The 16304-nt window shown below is 46.6% G+C and overlaps 1 protein-coding gene across 5 annotated transcripts in view; it reads left to right on the forward strand.

Annotated features, from left to right (window-relative positions):
* The first annotated feature begins 867 nt into the window (after positions 1 to 867).
* The window catches only part of TBP (TATA-box binding protein), a 265871-nt gene continuing 250434 nt past the window's right edge, over positions 868 to 16304 (forward strand). Inside the window, exons 1-3 of one of the 5 annotated variants that reach the window (XM_063917702.1) lie at positions 868 to 1016; positions 1998 to 2149; positions 3665 to 3987. In XM_063917702.1, coding sequence (XP_063773772.1) covers positions 2099 to 2149; positions 3665 to 3987 — 374 coding nt within the window. In that variant the 5' untranslated portion in view covers positions 868 to 1016; positions 1998 to 2098. The other 4 variants (XM_063917703.1, XM_063917704.1, XM_063917700.1 and 1 more) reach the window with 4 other exon arrangements.

Raw genomic sequence — 16304 nt, forward strand, 5'->3', positions numbered from 1 at the left:
TATCCTTATTGGAGCTCCAGCGGTATATGGTTATCTGGACGGTAATAGTCACGGTTTCTGGACTTTGTTTGCACTGCAGATTTGGTGTGTTTTAAGGTTATATTATGCTATGCATTATTACGAAAATTGTCTATTAAACAAATAAAAAATATCTACAATTTTTAATCAAATATATTTATGCGCTTCCTTGTAATATATTTTTATATGGTACATTTTTTAGTGTTTTGCTTGGAGTAAGGTAGAATACTCCATTGGGAGCCGCAAATATATTATTTAAAATTGGTACCCATTTAAGAAGTTATATTTAGTGCGCTTGATTGACACAGTCTTGACAGTTTAAACCATTAGGGGTTGGACAGTCAAAACGGTGTGGTTTTGTCTTAGCAGTAACATTAACTGAAGTGGAATTATTGCTTTTATTGACAATGAGCTAGATCCACTTCTAATTCCATTCCTGACCTGTAGTTGGCGTATGCTATTTCCCGTGCAGTAGATGTAGCTGTAACATTAACTGAAGTGGAATTATTGTTTTTATACACAATGAGCTAGATCCACTTCTAATTCTGCATCTGAACAGCAGGGGGCAAAAACATACATAAACAGAAGGGGAAATAGATGGTTTATAATAAATAATCTAGTTCCTCTTCAGTTACTGAAACAGAAGGGGCTCTAGTCCCTACTTTGATAGTGTCTAGTTCCCCTTCCGTAAAAACGTACATAAACAGAAGGGGAAATACAGGGCTTATAATAAATAGTCTAGTTCCTCTTCAGTTACTGAAACTGAAGAGGATCTAGTTTCTTCCACCAGGACAGCTCAGGCCGGGAAACCCGGTGAGCGGACATGACGTCAAAGGTTAATGCAGAACTTGGGGATTGGTTGCTGCGCGTGTGATGCGACTTTGTTGAGCGCTTGCGCACACGCTGTTGGCACCGCCGTTTCTGTATAGTGTGAAGGAACCTAGACTGTGCGCAGAGTGTGAGCGCGGGTTTCTGTGAGTGGACATGCTGTTGTGCAGGTAACGGTAGCCGGAGGAGGATGACATAGAGAGCGCTGTTCCCACTTATGCTGTGCTTGTTCTAGCACTGTCACCTATACTTCCAGCTCCCGCCGTGTGTCACCGGTGCATCAGCTCCTATAAGGTGTCCCTAACAGAGGTGTGAGGCATCTATATGTGTTTAGACTGCTGTGCTATGCTCTCTAATGCTGCTTCTGCAGTTATCCCGTATTACGTTGTGACGGTATTACAGTTACCCTCTCAGGAATGTGTTTGGTGGGCAATTACCCCAGCTCGCCTCCATTGTTATTAGTCACAACATGGTTCTGAATATCCAGTTTCCTGTAAAACACGGCAGATATGATAATCATGTTATATGCTTCCCTTTGATCCTGTATGTGATGAGGCCTTAGCCTGCATTCCTCTAGTTTGTGCTGGTTGCAGTCCTGTCCTTGCTTTGAATCTCCCTTGTATTTACCTGTCCACTTTATTTAATTGGAGTATTTTTCTGTTGTGCCTCCTCATTTGCATCCACTAAACTAGCCCTAGTAGATTTTTCTGTGAGCTAACTGCTTAATTAAAGATCTTATATAGTAACCCTGAGTGATTTATGTCACAGTACTTGTTTGACATTAATCTGATCTAATTTATTTTCATAATAAAGTATTTGAAACCGTTTCTGTGAACCAAGTATATCTATGTATGTATATGTGTGTAAAATATATATATATATATATATATATATATATATATATATATATATAATCTATAATCTATCCAGAAATGCATTTGCCTAAATACAAATAATGGGCATCTGTGGTACTCGTGCCATTGACACACATTGACCTGAATTAACATGGCAACACATTTAGATAATGGTTTTTGACCAGGTGTAGTGGCTATTAAATGTACATGCAGTCGTCAGTCCTACTGAAGATATACCAGGTCAGTACACATGCTTCTATGTTGATGTTAAAGATGTATTTTTGTATTTTTTTTCAGTTTGGGGAGCTGTTGGGATGATTTGAGAGAACCCATTTTCCGATCCAGAAGGTTGATCGTTTAAATTGACCTGCTTTTCTTAGAAGTGTGCAACAAAGAGTATGGATCAAAACAACAGTTTGCCCCCTTTCCAGGGGCTGGCATCACCCCAGGTGGGTAATAAATAACTTCTTTGGACACAGCTAAAACGTATTCTGTGCTTGAGAGCTATCTTCGGTGTCGTTGAGTTTTTGATTTAAGCCTTTCAAGTACTGTGGATAAGTGGGCCTCTTTCTTTTCATATACCTCAGAATGCTAAGGACGAGTTACACTTTATCCTTAGGACTGCAGGAGTACAAAATGTGGAAATAAACCAAAATATCACCCACTGCTGCTTTCTTGCATTGGGAACTGGAAGGGCTTGATGACAACATGGCACTGGAGTGCACTTATTAGTTATAGCCACCAATAGTGGTTTGTCACCGGGGGGGTGATATCTTATGCCGTCGGTCACGTGACCGATCGCTGCTTGCAGACAAGGGATGGGCCAAAAATTCATTTGAATCTCGCTGATAGAGGGGGTAATTCAGATCTGATCACTGGGCTGCGTTTTTTTGCTGTCCTGCGATCAGATAGTCGCTGCCTACAGGGGGAGTGTATATTCGCTGTGCAAGTGTGCATTCCTGTGTGTTAGGAGAGATGCTATAATTCAGTTTGTGCAGTCTCTGCGCAGCCCAGGACTTACTCTGCCAGTGCGATTGAATCCTACTGATCGGGGCCTGAGCTGACTTCAGACACCCTTCCCTTAAAACGCTTGGAAACTCCTGCATTTTCCTGAACTCTCAGAAAACGGTCAGTTGCCACCCACAAATGGCCTCTTCCTGTCAATCACCTTGCGAACGCCCGTGCGAATGGATCCTTTGCACCATCCTGTCGCTGATGGCAATGCGCGTTGTTACTGTCCGACGTACCTGCGTATTGCGGTGCATGCGCCGTTTGGACCTGATTGCCCGCTGTGTGAAAACGCACAGCAACGATTAGATATGAATGACCCCCAGAGTCCTGTTAGATTGGGGTTAATGCCCAGATATCCACAATGCTAGGTTTAACAAACTCAGGGCTTTCGCTCATTTGGTGTATTAAATTGTCCCAGTGATATACACTAATACAAGAGTGAGTCCTGCACTAGTTATAGATTGTGCCAGTGATACGTTGACTCCCATATTTTGTCTACCTCTTCTAAATGGTGTAAAACATGCCTAGTTAAGTTTATTGAACAGTTAGGAGCTAGCAGTTTTTGTAACTATGGTTTATGAGACCCAGAAATAAATAGTGTCTGCATTATGTACAGTGGCAGATAATGATGATAATCTGACCAGCATATCCAAACAAAGGAACTAATTATTGGATGCAACCTTCACTGAATACGTCCATACCTCCAGTGCACCTGCTGGGAATATGTAGCATGATTTTGTATAATGTTATTGGTGCTACTTTTAGACAGAGTTTCTGGCACTTTTTATGTCGGTGCAGTTTCTGGTGTAAGCAATGAAAATATAACTTTCTTTCTGCATAGGCTAAATGCCAGCAAATATTAGGAATACTAGAAATCTGCAGAATAATGTATTTCACTTTCCTGCTCAAGCACTTCAATTGTTTTATTTTTTTTATATTTCTTTTTTCCTTAGGGAGCAATGACTCCCGGAATCCCAATATTCAGTCCAATGATGCCATATGGAACTGGCTTGACCCCACAGCCTGTACAAACCACCAACAGTTTATCAATTCTTGAAGAACAGCAGAGGCAGCAACAACAGCAGGCACAACAGTCTACATCCCAGCAAGGCACTCAGGGGTCAGGCCAAACTCCACAACTGTTCCACTCACAGACTCTAACAACAGCGCCTCTCCCAGGCAACACCCCACTATATCCCTCACCAATGACACCCATGACTCCAATTACCCCAGCCACGCCTGCCTCAGAAAGCTCTGGGATTGTACCTCAGTTGCAGTAAGTGAACAACATACAGTATTCTTGATTACTGGCTGATATTGTTTCAATTAGGAGTTTCCCATTTCTCTTTCATCCACTAGGGGACACTGGAGTCCTATACAGTAGGGGTGTGAAGCTTGCAACCGGAGGTGTGGCACAATCTAAAATTAGCATTGTCTGCACAGCCGGTTCCTCCCCCTTCACATCCCTCCTCCCTCAGTTTGGAAAATTGTGCCAAAGGAGGTACAAGCACAAGAAGGGAGCTCAGGCTCCTTGAAGATAGATCTATTTCTTTATTTTATTTTTTTATTTTTATTTCATTTATACTGGCCCAATCCCTCCTAACTAAAGGGAGGGTGCAGGCTTTCAAAGACAAAATGCCCGATCCCACCTAATGAAAGGGGGTGCAGGCTTTACAAAAGAAAAAAGGCTGTGTTCCCCTAATAAAAGGGGGACTAAGTTAAACATTGAGAGACAAGGATTTCTACCAAAGGAGTCTGCATCTCTCTGAAGACGCAAACTGTGAGTACAGGTTGTTGTCAAGAACATAAAAATATAAGACTTTCCCAGCAAAAGGGCCAGCGGTCACATAGTGACATCCCGTGTCAGCAGGCACCACGACGGGGCTTATAGATCATCAGTCCGGGGAGCGCGCTGACCTGCGGTCACGCTGTGTGGAGCACCCCGGTATCCCTTAGTCAGCAGGCGCTGCTACAGGACTGAAGGGAGCGGGCCAGCGGTAACGCAGTGTGGGGCGTCCCCTGTCAGCAGGCGCCACTACGGGACTTGGAGGAGATCAGTCCCGAAGCACGATGACCTGCGGTCACGCTGTGTGGAGCGGGCCAGTGTCCGTTAGTCAGGCGCCGCTACGAGACGCGCGCCGGCCAGTGGTAAACCGAGTATCCCCTGTCAGCAGGCGCCGCTACGGGACCTGGAGGAGAGTAGTCCCGGAGCACGGCGGCCAGAGTGAGTGAGTGACGCGCGACTGGGGTGATTCCTTCGGTCGTGTGCGCGGGCGGACAGCGGGGATCGAGAGACAGTGTGCTCTGTCACATTTTCTTTTAGCAGCGGCGCAGAGTTAGGTTTAAAAACTGTCTCAGGGAATGAGGTGTATAGAATTTTTTAAAGGCGTCCATCTTTTTATTTCCAGTCAGGCGCCAAATTTATGGGGCATGGATGAGCCCTCCCCCTCCTTAAAAAATAAAAAGGGAAAAACGAGGGGGATTTTTGTGTAGTTACTGCTGGTGAAACTAGATATGGTGAAACTAGATATCAACTCCCTCTGCTGGTGAAAATAGATATCAACTCCCTCTGCTGGTGAAATTTATATAAATCCTGAGGATCTAACCTGACAAATGAGTCTTATTACCTATATTTTCAAAGGATTTCTATTGCAAAGATCCTGACGAAAATACGAGGAAGCAAGTGGATACCAACTCTACCATCGTAACTGACCTACAGTTGGGTGCTTGAGGGTTGCAAGTCGGCTGGTTTTTAAAAAGTTTTTTATTTTAATTATTGTTTGTTTCCTTTTTGTTCTCTTCCATTTTAGAGAAGCAAAAGTTACCAACCGGACAATCTGATACCCTTGCTTCCGTCTTCTATCACAGTCTTTCTCTTCCTAGTTTAAGGGGTGAAAGCGCTGCGACACAGTCTGGTACGGGGTTTAGTCAACACACCAAGGACGGGTTGGCAGCTTCGGGGTGTGCGATTCCTGCTTAAGCATGGACGCTCCTCCTGGAAGCAGTGCTCCGTCTAGGTCATGAGAAGACAACCTTGCAGATAGAATCTCCAAGGTGATGACAGAATCACGTAAGCAGCAATCGGAATTGACTGCAGGATTCTCAAGAAGGATGAAAAAATTTTCTCATCAAGTTGACACCGCCCGCGCAAAACGAAACACATGTGCGCAAGGCAGTTAAAAGACATCTTCCTATTATGCAGAAATAGGAGGAGGGTCTTCTCATTGATACAGTAGGTCAGTTAATTAAATCTCACCTGGATGCCGATTCTCCGAAAGAGGACACGGCAATCTCTGGTTTAGATTCCTTAATTGACGCAGTGAAAGAGATCCTAAACTTTCAGGTAAAAGACGTTAAGGATCCAGAGGATTTCGAGCAATTCGACTCTCAAAGACCGCTTTCCGCAGGATTTCCCATTCCTAAATCTTTCCAATTTCAAATGGAGGAGGTTTAAGGAAGAACTATGGTTAACGTTTTTAATTTCCGAAGCGGTTTAAGTAACTTACCCCTTACCTAAGGGTGTAATGAATACGTTTTAGACTCCATCAGTAGTGGATGATTACCTAGGAAGGTGTCAAAGAAGACAATCTTACCAATTCCTAATGTAATGACTTTAAAGGATCCTTCAGATCATAAGGTTGACACAGCTTTAAAGTCAAATTTTATAACAGCGAGTGCAACACAGAGACCTACGATCGTCTGTGTTTGGGTACACAACTTAGCAGTGATTCCCGACTTGCGGATGATATTCGGAAAGCGGCTTCATAATTGGTCAAGCCTCTAAGGATATTAGCACAAGGAGCCTCTGACGACAAGAAGGCGGTAGAATCCATCCCCTTTTGGGGGTGAGATACATTTCGCTCTACAGTTGGACAAGTGGATTTCACATGCTACAAGGGAAGTCCACATTTCTGCCTACTCCTTATACGAGAACCATTCCACAGGTTGAGAATGGTTGTTCGGGACCAGCGTTAATAAATTTAGATTGCAGTCCTTTCTAGCGGGGGCAGAGGTAGAGACCATTTATAGGCAGCAGACATGTGGTATAAGGATTACAGTGTCCGCCTGCAATGTGTGCATCCTGTGTTCGAATCCTGTCGACACCAGAGATTTAAAGAAAACAGGCTACACCTGCTGGCAGAACAGTGGCATGACGACCTACCAACTCACCTGGGTTCCCCCCTGGGTGAGCGCATGTCTGAGGGGTTTTCGGGACATCTAGGCCAAAACCTCACCTGAACTTTGGATAACCAACCTTATCTCCCAGGGGTACAAACGGGATTTTCAATAGAGGCCTGACTATCAGTTTTTTTACAACGGGACTGCCTCGGGACCTCAGAAAACTTTACGGACAGCAATTCCAGATTTGCTACGGTCAGGGGTCATTACTCCAGTTCCCGTCTCTGAGAGAGACTTGGTTTCTACTCCGATCTTTTTGTCAAGCCGAAAGCCAGACAGAACGGTCAGACCGATACTCAATTTAATGGTTTTAAACCAGTTTCTAAGGGTCTACGACTTCAGGTTGGATTCATTTCAGTCGGTCATTGCAGGCTTCGAAAAAGGCCAGTTCATGGTATCCATGGACGTAAAGGAGGCATAGCTGCATATCCCACTCTGGACACCAGGCTCACTTAAGGTTCACACTGGTGACGGATCACTACCAATTCAGGGTGTTGCCGTTCGGTCTATCAACCCCAAGAATCTTTACGAAGATCAGGGCAGTCATGATTATACCTTATTTAGACAATCTAAGGATTAAGGCATCATCTCAGGAACTGATCATCAGAGAGGTTCAGACGTCACATAATTTTCTCATTCAACAGGGGTGGATGGTGATGATACAGAAATCCGGCCTCATGCCAACTCCGTGGATTCAATTCTTCGGTTTCATCTTGGCCACGGTACCACTGAGAGTATTCTTACCAGAGCATAAGGTCCAGGTCCTACAAAGCTTAGTTGCTCATGTACTTAGACACAAACGGTTTCTCTACACCTCTGTGTGCAACTTCTCAGGAAGAGGGCGTTGTTCGAAGCTATCCAATATGACAGACTTCATTCCCGACCTTTCCAGATGAACCACATTGCTTAGGGAGCAGGTTCAAATGGGCGGTTACATCGTAGAATCCGACTCTCACCGCGCATACGAACCTCCTTAATTTGGTGATAGTTGAAAGAGATTCGGCATCAGGGATTGGAGGATCCTGGCAACGGATACCAGTCTCTCAGCTTGGGGTGCTGTCTTAGACGAACACCAGTTTCAGGGCAGATGTACGTTACTGGAGAGAGACCTACCAGTAAACATTCTTGAGTTTAGAGTGGTTTATAATGCGCTTCTCTTAGCAGAGGACCTAGTCATGGGTCAACCCCTACAGATACAGTCGGACATTGTCACAACGACGGCTTCCATAGACCGTCGAGGAGGAGCAAGGAGCAGGATGGCGTTGCAGGAAGTCTCAAGGATTTTGTTGTGGCCAGAAAGGCGACACGTCATCCTTTCGCCAGTGTTCTTGACAGATGTGGAAGACTGGGGAGCAGATTATCTCAGTCGCCAGGACATGCATCCGAGAGAATGTTACTACATCCACATTGTTTTTTTTTTTTTTTGACATGTTGGTCTTGCCAAGACCCCATCTCCTCACCGTCAGCTGACCAGATATATGTCCAGGACAAGAGATCCAGCAGCAGAAAGGGTGGACGCATTAGCTCTTCCCTGGTGTTGCAGCAGGGTTTACATTTTTCCACTTTTCCCCCTCATACCCACGGAAGGGGTTGAAACGAGAGCGAGCGGGGGAGTTTCTAATCGCACCAGATTGGGCCCGCAGGAGTTGGTTCTCAGACCTGCGAGGCTTACTAGCGGAAGGTCTTTGGCAGTTACCTCAGGGAGGGGGCCTGTTATCTCAAGGACTATTCCATCACACAGACCTGAACAGGCTGCGTTTAGCATCGTGGCTATGGATCTTAAGGTACAGAGGGATACCGAGAACAGCCATTCCTACAATGATTGCCACTAGGAGGCTGGTCACAGCCATGCACTTCTACAGGATTCGGACGAGGTACATGGACTGGCGTCAGGAACATGGGTGGAGTTCGACGAACTTCCACTTATCCAGACTTCTACTCTTCCTTCAAACCGGTCTAGAGTAGGGCTGAGGCTGGGTTCTCTGAAGGTTCAGATTTCTATTTCAAGGACGGTTAGCAACCTTTCCAGGGAGTCAAATCTTTTTTACAGGGGGTTCTGAGGATACGGCCCTCTTTTCGCCCTCCTCTGCACCATGGAATTTACATTTGGTGCTGAATTTAAAAAAAAAATCACAACGTTTGAACCGTTAGCAAGAACAGACCTGAAATATCTCTTTGGGAAGGGAGCGTTATTGCTTGCCTTGGCTTCGGCCAGGCGAGTTTCTGAATTGGGACCCTTAACGTGTAATGTTTTGGGGTTTCAGGTAAACCGTCCAAATGTAGTCCCATCTTTCCAGAGTCTCGCAGATGGGGATGTGTACTTAGAAGTTGGCCGAGCTTTACGGGTATGCATACAAGTTACGTTGTACTTCGGAAAGTCAGACCATTTGTTGTTCTGTATGCTGGTCTAAGAGTGTTTGGCCAGTTTTTAAGCAGTCTTTGTCTAGATGGATTAGAATTGCAATGCGGCAGGAGGATATTTCCTGTGACAAACAGGTTCTGGTTCATGAGGGTGCTCATACTATCCGGTCACTAGGTACCTCATGGGCGGCTGCCAGAGGTGCTTCCACTGCTCAACTTTGCAGGGCGGCGACGTGGTCTTTAGCTCACACGTTCGCGAAATTTTACAAGGTTGATAGCTTTGCGTCCGGTGACTCAAAGTTCGGACGTTAGGGTTTTGCAGGCCACCAACAGCACTCCCTCCCTGGGGGATAACTTTGGGACGTCCCCTACTGTATAGGACTCCAGTGTCCCCTAGTGGATGAAAGAGAAAAGAGGATTTTGGTACTTACCGATAAATCCATTTCTCGGAATCCTCTAGGGGACACTGGACGCCCGCCTCGGTGCTGTCAACCTGCTGTGTTCGAAGTTCTTGTTAAAACAGTTCGTGCAAACAGCGTCAGTTATTCGGTTAAGATTTCTTGGATGCTGTTTGATAGGTTGTACGGTTCGGTTCCTCGCCATGTGCTCTAGTATCATGTCCTATTCTCTCAGTCAAATTTTCCAAACTGAGGGAGGAGGGATGTGAAGGGGGAGGAACCGGCTGTGCAGACAATGCTAATTTTAGATTGTGCCACACCTCCGGTTGCAAGCTTCACACCCCTACTGTATAGGACTCCAGTGTCCCCTAGAGGATTCAGAGAAATGGATTTATCGGTAAGTACCAAAATCCTCTTTTTAAAGGCTACTCTTGTTATGTAACAAAGGCAAAAAATACAACCTGTTTTGCGCTACCCCACACAGAAAATGACAATATACATGAAAGCAACAATAAGTTCTATCAAATGTCTTATGAATAGGCCAATACAATCTATATATAAAGAGTACAATGTTCATATACGGAGGTACTTTTATCCTCAACGGATTTCTTACCATTTCACATTGCCTCAGTGTTATAAAATTGCACTCCCTAAAAAGAAACCTTTATAAGAGGAACAATACACTTACCCACGTAAGTTTGGTACGTTAATAATTACTCATTAAAGGATAAAATATCACACCCTCCCCCCTTGCACAGTCTGTCTTCTGTATTGTAAAAATACTACACCAGGGGTTCTCAAACTCTGTCCTCAGGGGCGCACACATTGCATGTTTTGCAGGTAACCCAGCAAGTCACAAGTGTATTAATTACTCACAGACACATTTTAAAAGGTCCACAGGTGGAGCTAATTATTTCACTTGTGATTCTGTGAGGAGACCTGCAAAACATGCACTGTGTGTGCCCCTGAGGACCGAGTTTGAGAGCCCCTGTACTACACTATTGGTCCTTTCCTTATATTCTCTACATTCCATGAGAGAGAGAAATCCCATAAAGACGATTCCTCTGACTACTCCCAGCTCATATGAAGAATCCATGGAAAAGATACCTTTATAGTAGAAGATACACGCCCTACACGTGAGTACGGTGCGTACCTTTGGAATTCCACTTTCTATTTAGAAATCCGTCGAGGATTAAAGTACCTCCGTATATATGAACATTGGACTCTAGTGTTCACGCTAGGCTGTTTTAGCAGGGCGCCGCGCTCTGGACGATTTTTTTTTTTCTCTGACGGATGCTGGGACTCCGTAAGGACCATGGGGAACAGCGACTCCGCAGGAGACTGGGCACAACTAAAGAAAGCTTTAGGACTACCTGGTGTGCACTGGCTCCTCCCACTATGACCCTCCTCCAGACCTCAGTTAGATTCTTGTGCCCGGCTGAGCTGGATGCACACTAGGGGCTATCCTGAGCTCCTAGAAAGAAAGAGAAAGTATATTTAGGTTTTTTATTTTACAGTGAGATCTGCTGGCAACAGAATCACTGCAGCGAGGGACTAAGGGGAGAAGAAGCGAACCTACCTAACAGGTGGTAGTTTGGGCTTCTTAGGCTACTGGACACCATTAGCTCCAGAGGGATCGACCGCAGGACCCGACCTTGATGTTCGTTCCCGGAGCCGCGCCGCCGGCCCCCTTACAGAGCCAGAAGCAAGAAGTGTTCCGGAAAATCGGCGGCAGAAGACTTCTGTCTTCAACAAGGTAGCGCACAGCACTGCAGCTGTGCGCCATTGCTCCTCATGCACACCTCACACTCCGGTCACTGATGGGTGCAGGGCGCTGGGGGGGGGCGCCCTGAGGGCAATATAAGACACCTTGGCTGGCAAATCATCACAATATATAGTCCCAGGGCTATATATGTGATAAATTACCCCTGCCAGAATCCATAAAAAAGCGGGAGAAAAGTCAGCCGAAAAAGGGGCGGGGCTATCTCCCTCAGCACACTGGCGCCATTTTTTCTTCACAGTGCAGCTGGAAGACAGCTCCCCAGGCTCTCCCCTGTAGTTTTCAGGCTCAAAGGGTTAAAAAGAGAGGGGGGGCACTAAATTTAGGCGCAATATATGTATACAATCAGCTATGGGGGGAAAAATCACTCAGTTATAGTGTTAATCCCTGCATTATATAGCGCTCTGGTGTGTGCTTGCATACTCTCTCTCTGTCTCCCCAAAGGACTTTGTGGGGTCCTGTCCTCAGTCAGAGCATTCCCTGTGTGTGTGCGGTGTCGGTACGGCTGTGTCGACATGTTGGATGAGGAAGGTTACGTGGAGGCGGAGCAGAGGCCGATAAATGGGATGTTGCCCCCTGTGGGGCCGACACCAGAGTGGATGGATATTTGGAAGGTATTAACCGACAATGTCAACTCCTTACATAAAAGGCTGAATGACGTAACAGCTGTGGGACAGCCGGCTTCTCAGCCCGCGCCTGCCCAGGCGTCTCAAAGGCCATCAGGGGCTTAAAAAAAACGCCCGTTACCTCAGATGGCAGACACAGATGTCGACACGGAGTCTGACTCCAGTGTCGACGAGGTTGAGATATATACACAATCCACTAGGAACATCCGTTACATGATCTCGGCAATGAAAAATGTTACACATTTCTGACATGAACCCAAGTACCACATAAAAGGGGTTTTATTTTTGGGGAAAAAAAGCAGCCAGTGTTTTGTTCCCCCATCAGATGAGTGAATGAAGTGTGTAATGAAGCGTGGGTTCCCACGATAAGAAACTGGTAATTTCTAAAAAGTTACTGATGGCGTACCCTTTCCCGCCAGAGGATAGGTCACGTTGGGAGATATCCCCTAGGGTGGATAAGGCGCTCACACGTTTGTCAAAAAAGGTGGCACTGCCGTCTTAGGATACGGCCACCTTGAAGGAGCCTGCTGATAAAAAGCAGGAGGCTATCCTGAAGTCTGTATATACACACTCAGGTTCTATACTGAGACCTGCAATTGCCTCAGCATAAATAGTGCTGCTGCAGCGTGGTCTGATACCCTGTCAGATAATATTAATACCCTAGACAGGGATAATCTTTTGCTAACATAGAGCATATTAAAGACGTTGTCTTATATATGAAGGATGCACAGAGGGATATTTGCCGGCTGGCATCCAGAATTAATGCAATGTCCATTCTGCCAGGAGGGTATTGGAAACCCGGCAGTGGACAGGTGATGCTGCCTGTAAAAGGCACATGGAGATTCTGCCTTATAAGCGTGAGGAATTGTTTGGGGATGGTCTCTGGGACCTCGTATCCACAGCAACAGCTGGGAAGAAAATTTTTTACCTCAGGTTTCCTCACAGCCTAAGAAAGCACTGTATTTTCAGGTACAGTCCTTTCGGCTTCAGAAAAGCAAGCGGGTCAAAGGCGCTTCCTTTCTGCACAGAGACAAGGGAAGAAGGAAAAAGCGGCACCAGCAGCCAGTTCCCAGGATCAAAAATCTTCCCCCGCTTCCTCTGAGTCCACCGCATGACGCGGGGGCTCCACAGGTGCAGACAGGTGCGGTAGGGGCGCGTCTCGGGAACTTCAGGGACCAGTGGGCTTGCCCACAGGTGGATCCCTAGGTTCTGCAAATAGTATCACAGGGATACAGGCTGGAGTTCGAGGCGACTCCCCCTCGCCGTTACCTCACATCAGCCTTGCCTGCTGCCCTCGGAGAAAGGTAGTACTGGCGGCAATTCACAAGCTGTACTTCCAGCAGGTGAAATCAAGGTACCCCTCCTTCAACAAAGCCGGGGTTACTATTCCAAAATGTTGTGGTACCGAAACCAGACGGTTCGGTGAGACCCATTCTAAAATTGAAAGCCTTGAACACTTATATACGAAGGTTCAAGTTTAAAATGGAATCGCTCAGGGCGATTATTGCAAGCCTGGAGAATTTCATGGTATCACTGGACATCAAGGATGCTTACCTGCATGTCCCTATTTACCCTCTTCACCAGGAGTACCTCAAAATTGTGGTACAGGATTGTCATTACCAATTCCAGACGTTGCCGTTGGTCTGTCCCCGGCACCGAGGTATTTACCAAGGTAATGGCCGAAATAATTATCCCGTACTTGGACGATCTCCTTATAAAGGCGAGGTCCAGGGAGCAGTTGTTCGTCGGAGTAGCACTATCTCGGGAAGTGCTACAACAGCACGGCTGGATTCTGAATATTCCAAAGTCGCAGCTGGTTCCTACGACGCGTCTACTGTTCCTGGGTATGGTTCTGGACACAGAACAGGATAAAAAAGGTTTTCTCCCAGAGGAGAAGTCCAAGGAGTTGTCGTCTCTAGACAGAGACCTCCTAATACAAATACAGGTGTCGGTGCATCAATGCACGCGAGCCCTGGGAAAGATGGTAGCTTCTCACGAAGAAATTCCATTCGCCAGGTCCCATGCAAGGATTTTCCAGTGGGATCTGTTGGACAAGTGGTCCGGGTCGCAACTTCAGATGCATCGGCGGATAACCCTGTCTCCAAGGGCCAGGGTGTCGCTGTTGTGGTGGCTGCAGAGTGCTCATCTTCTAAGGGGCCGCAGATTCGGCATACAGGACTGAGTCCTGGTGACCACGGATGCCAGCCTTCGAGGCTGGGGGGCAGTCACACAGGGAAGAAACTTCCAAGGCTATGGAAAAGTCAGGAGACTTTCCTACACATAAATATTCTGGAACTAAGGGCCATTTACAATGCCCTAAGTCAGGCTAGACCCCTGCTTCAACACCGGCCGGTGCTGATCCAGTCAGACAACATCACGGCGGTCGCTCATGTAAACCGACAGGGCGGCACAAGAAGCAGGATGGTGATGGCAGAAGCCACAAGGATTCTCCGATGGGCGGAAAATCATGTGTTAGCACTGTCAGCAGTGTTCATTCCCGGAGTGGACAACTGAGAAGCAGACTTTCTCAGAAGACACGACCTCCACCCGGGTGAGTGGGTACTTCATCCAGAAGTCTTCCAAATGATTGTACACCGTTGGGAAAGGCCACAGGTGGACATGATGGCGTCCCGCCTCAACAAAAAGCTACAAAGATATTGCGCCAGGTCAAGGGACCCTCAGGCGATAGCTGTGGACGCTCTGGTAACACCGTGGGTGTACCAGTCGGTGTATGTGTTCCCTTCTCTGCCTCTCTTACCCAGGGTAATGAGAATAATAAGAAGGAGAGGAGTAAGAACTATACTCATTGTTCCGGGTTGGCCAAGAAGAGCTTGGTAACCAGAACTCCAAGAAATGATCTCAGAGGACCCATGGCCTCTGCCGCTCAGACAGGACCTGCTGCAGCAGGGGGCCTGTCTGTTCCAAGACGTACCGCGGCTGCGTTTGACGGCATGGCGGTTGAACGCCGGATCCTGAAGGAAAAGGGCATTCCGGAGGAAGTTATCCCTACGCAATTTAAAGCTAGGAAAGAAGTGAACGCAAACCATTATCACCGCATTTGGCGGAAATATGTTGCGTGCTGTGAGGCCAGGAAGGCCCCAAAGGAGAAATTTCAGCTAGGTCGATTTCTGCACTTCCTACAGTCAGAGGTGACTATGGGCCTAAAATTGGGTTCCGTTAAGGTCCAGATTTCGGCTCTATCGATTTTCTTCCAAAATAGAACTGGCTTCACTGCCTGAAGTTCAGACTTTTGTTAAGGGAGTGCTGCATAGTCAGCCCCCGTTTGTGCCTCCAGTGGCACCGTGGGATCTCAACGTGGTGTTGGATTTCCTGAAGTCGCATTGGGTTGAGCCACTTAAATCCGTGGAGCTATAATACCTCACGTGGAAAGTGGTCATGCTGTGGGCCTTGGCGTCGGCCAGGCGTGTATCAGAATTGGCGGCTTTGTCATACAAAAGCCCTTATCTGTATTTTATATGGATAAGGCGGAATTGAGGACTCGTTCCCAATTCCTTCCTAAGGTGGTATCAGTTTTTCATGTGAACCAACCTATTGTGGTGCCTGCGGCTACTTGGGACTTGGAGGATTCCGAGTTACTGGACGTAGTCAGGGCCCTGAAAAGTATATGTTTCCAGGACAGCTGGAGTCAGGAAAACTGACTCGCTATTTCTCCTGTATGCACCCAACAAGCTGGGTGCTCCTGCTTCTAAGCAGACTATTGCTCGCTGGATCTGTAGCACGATTCAACTTGCACATTCTGCGGCTGGACTGCCGCACCCTAATTCTGTAAAAGCCCATTCCACGAGGAAAGTGGGCTCTTCTTGGGCGGCTGCCCGAGGGGTCTCGGCTTTACAACTTTGCCGAGCTGTTACTTGGTCGGGTTAAAACATTTTTGTAAGAGTCTACAAGTTTGATACCCTGGCTGAGGAGGACCTAGAGTTTGCTCATTCGGTGCTGCAAAGTCATCCGCACTCTCCCGCCCGTTTGGGAGCTTTGGTATAATCCCCATGGTCCTTACGGAGTCCCAGCATCCACTTAGGACGTCAGAGAAAATAAGATTTTACTCACCGGTAAATCTATTTCTCGTGGTCCGTAGTGGATGCTGGGCGCCCATCCCAAGTGCGGATTGTCTGCAATACTTGTTTATAGTTATTGCCTAACTAAAGGGTTATTGTTGAGCCATCTGTTGAGAGGCTCAGTTATATTTCATACTGTTAACTGGGTATAGTATCACGAGTTATACGGTGTG

The sequence above is a fragment of the Pseudophryne corroboree genome, chromosome 4, assembly GCF_028390025.1.
Source record: "Pseudophryne corroboree isolate aPseCor3 chromosome 4, aPseCor3.hap2, whole genome shotgun sequence".
NCBI classification, from domain to species: domain Eukaryota; kingdom Metazoa; phylum Chordata; class Amphibia; order Anura; family Myobatrachidae; genus Pseudophryne; species Pseudophryne corroboree.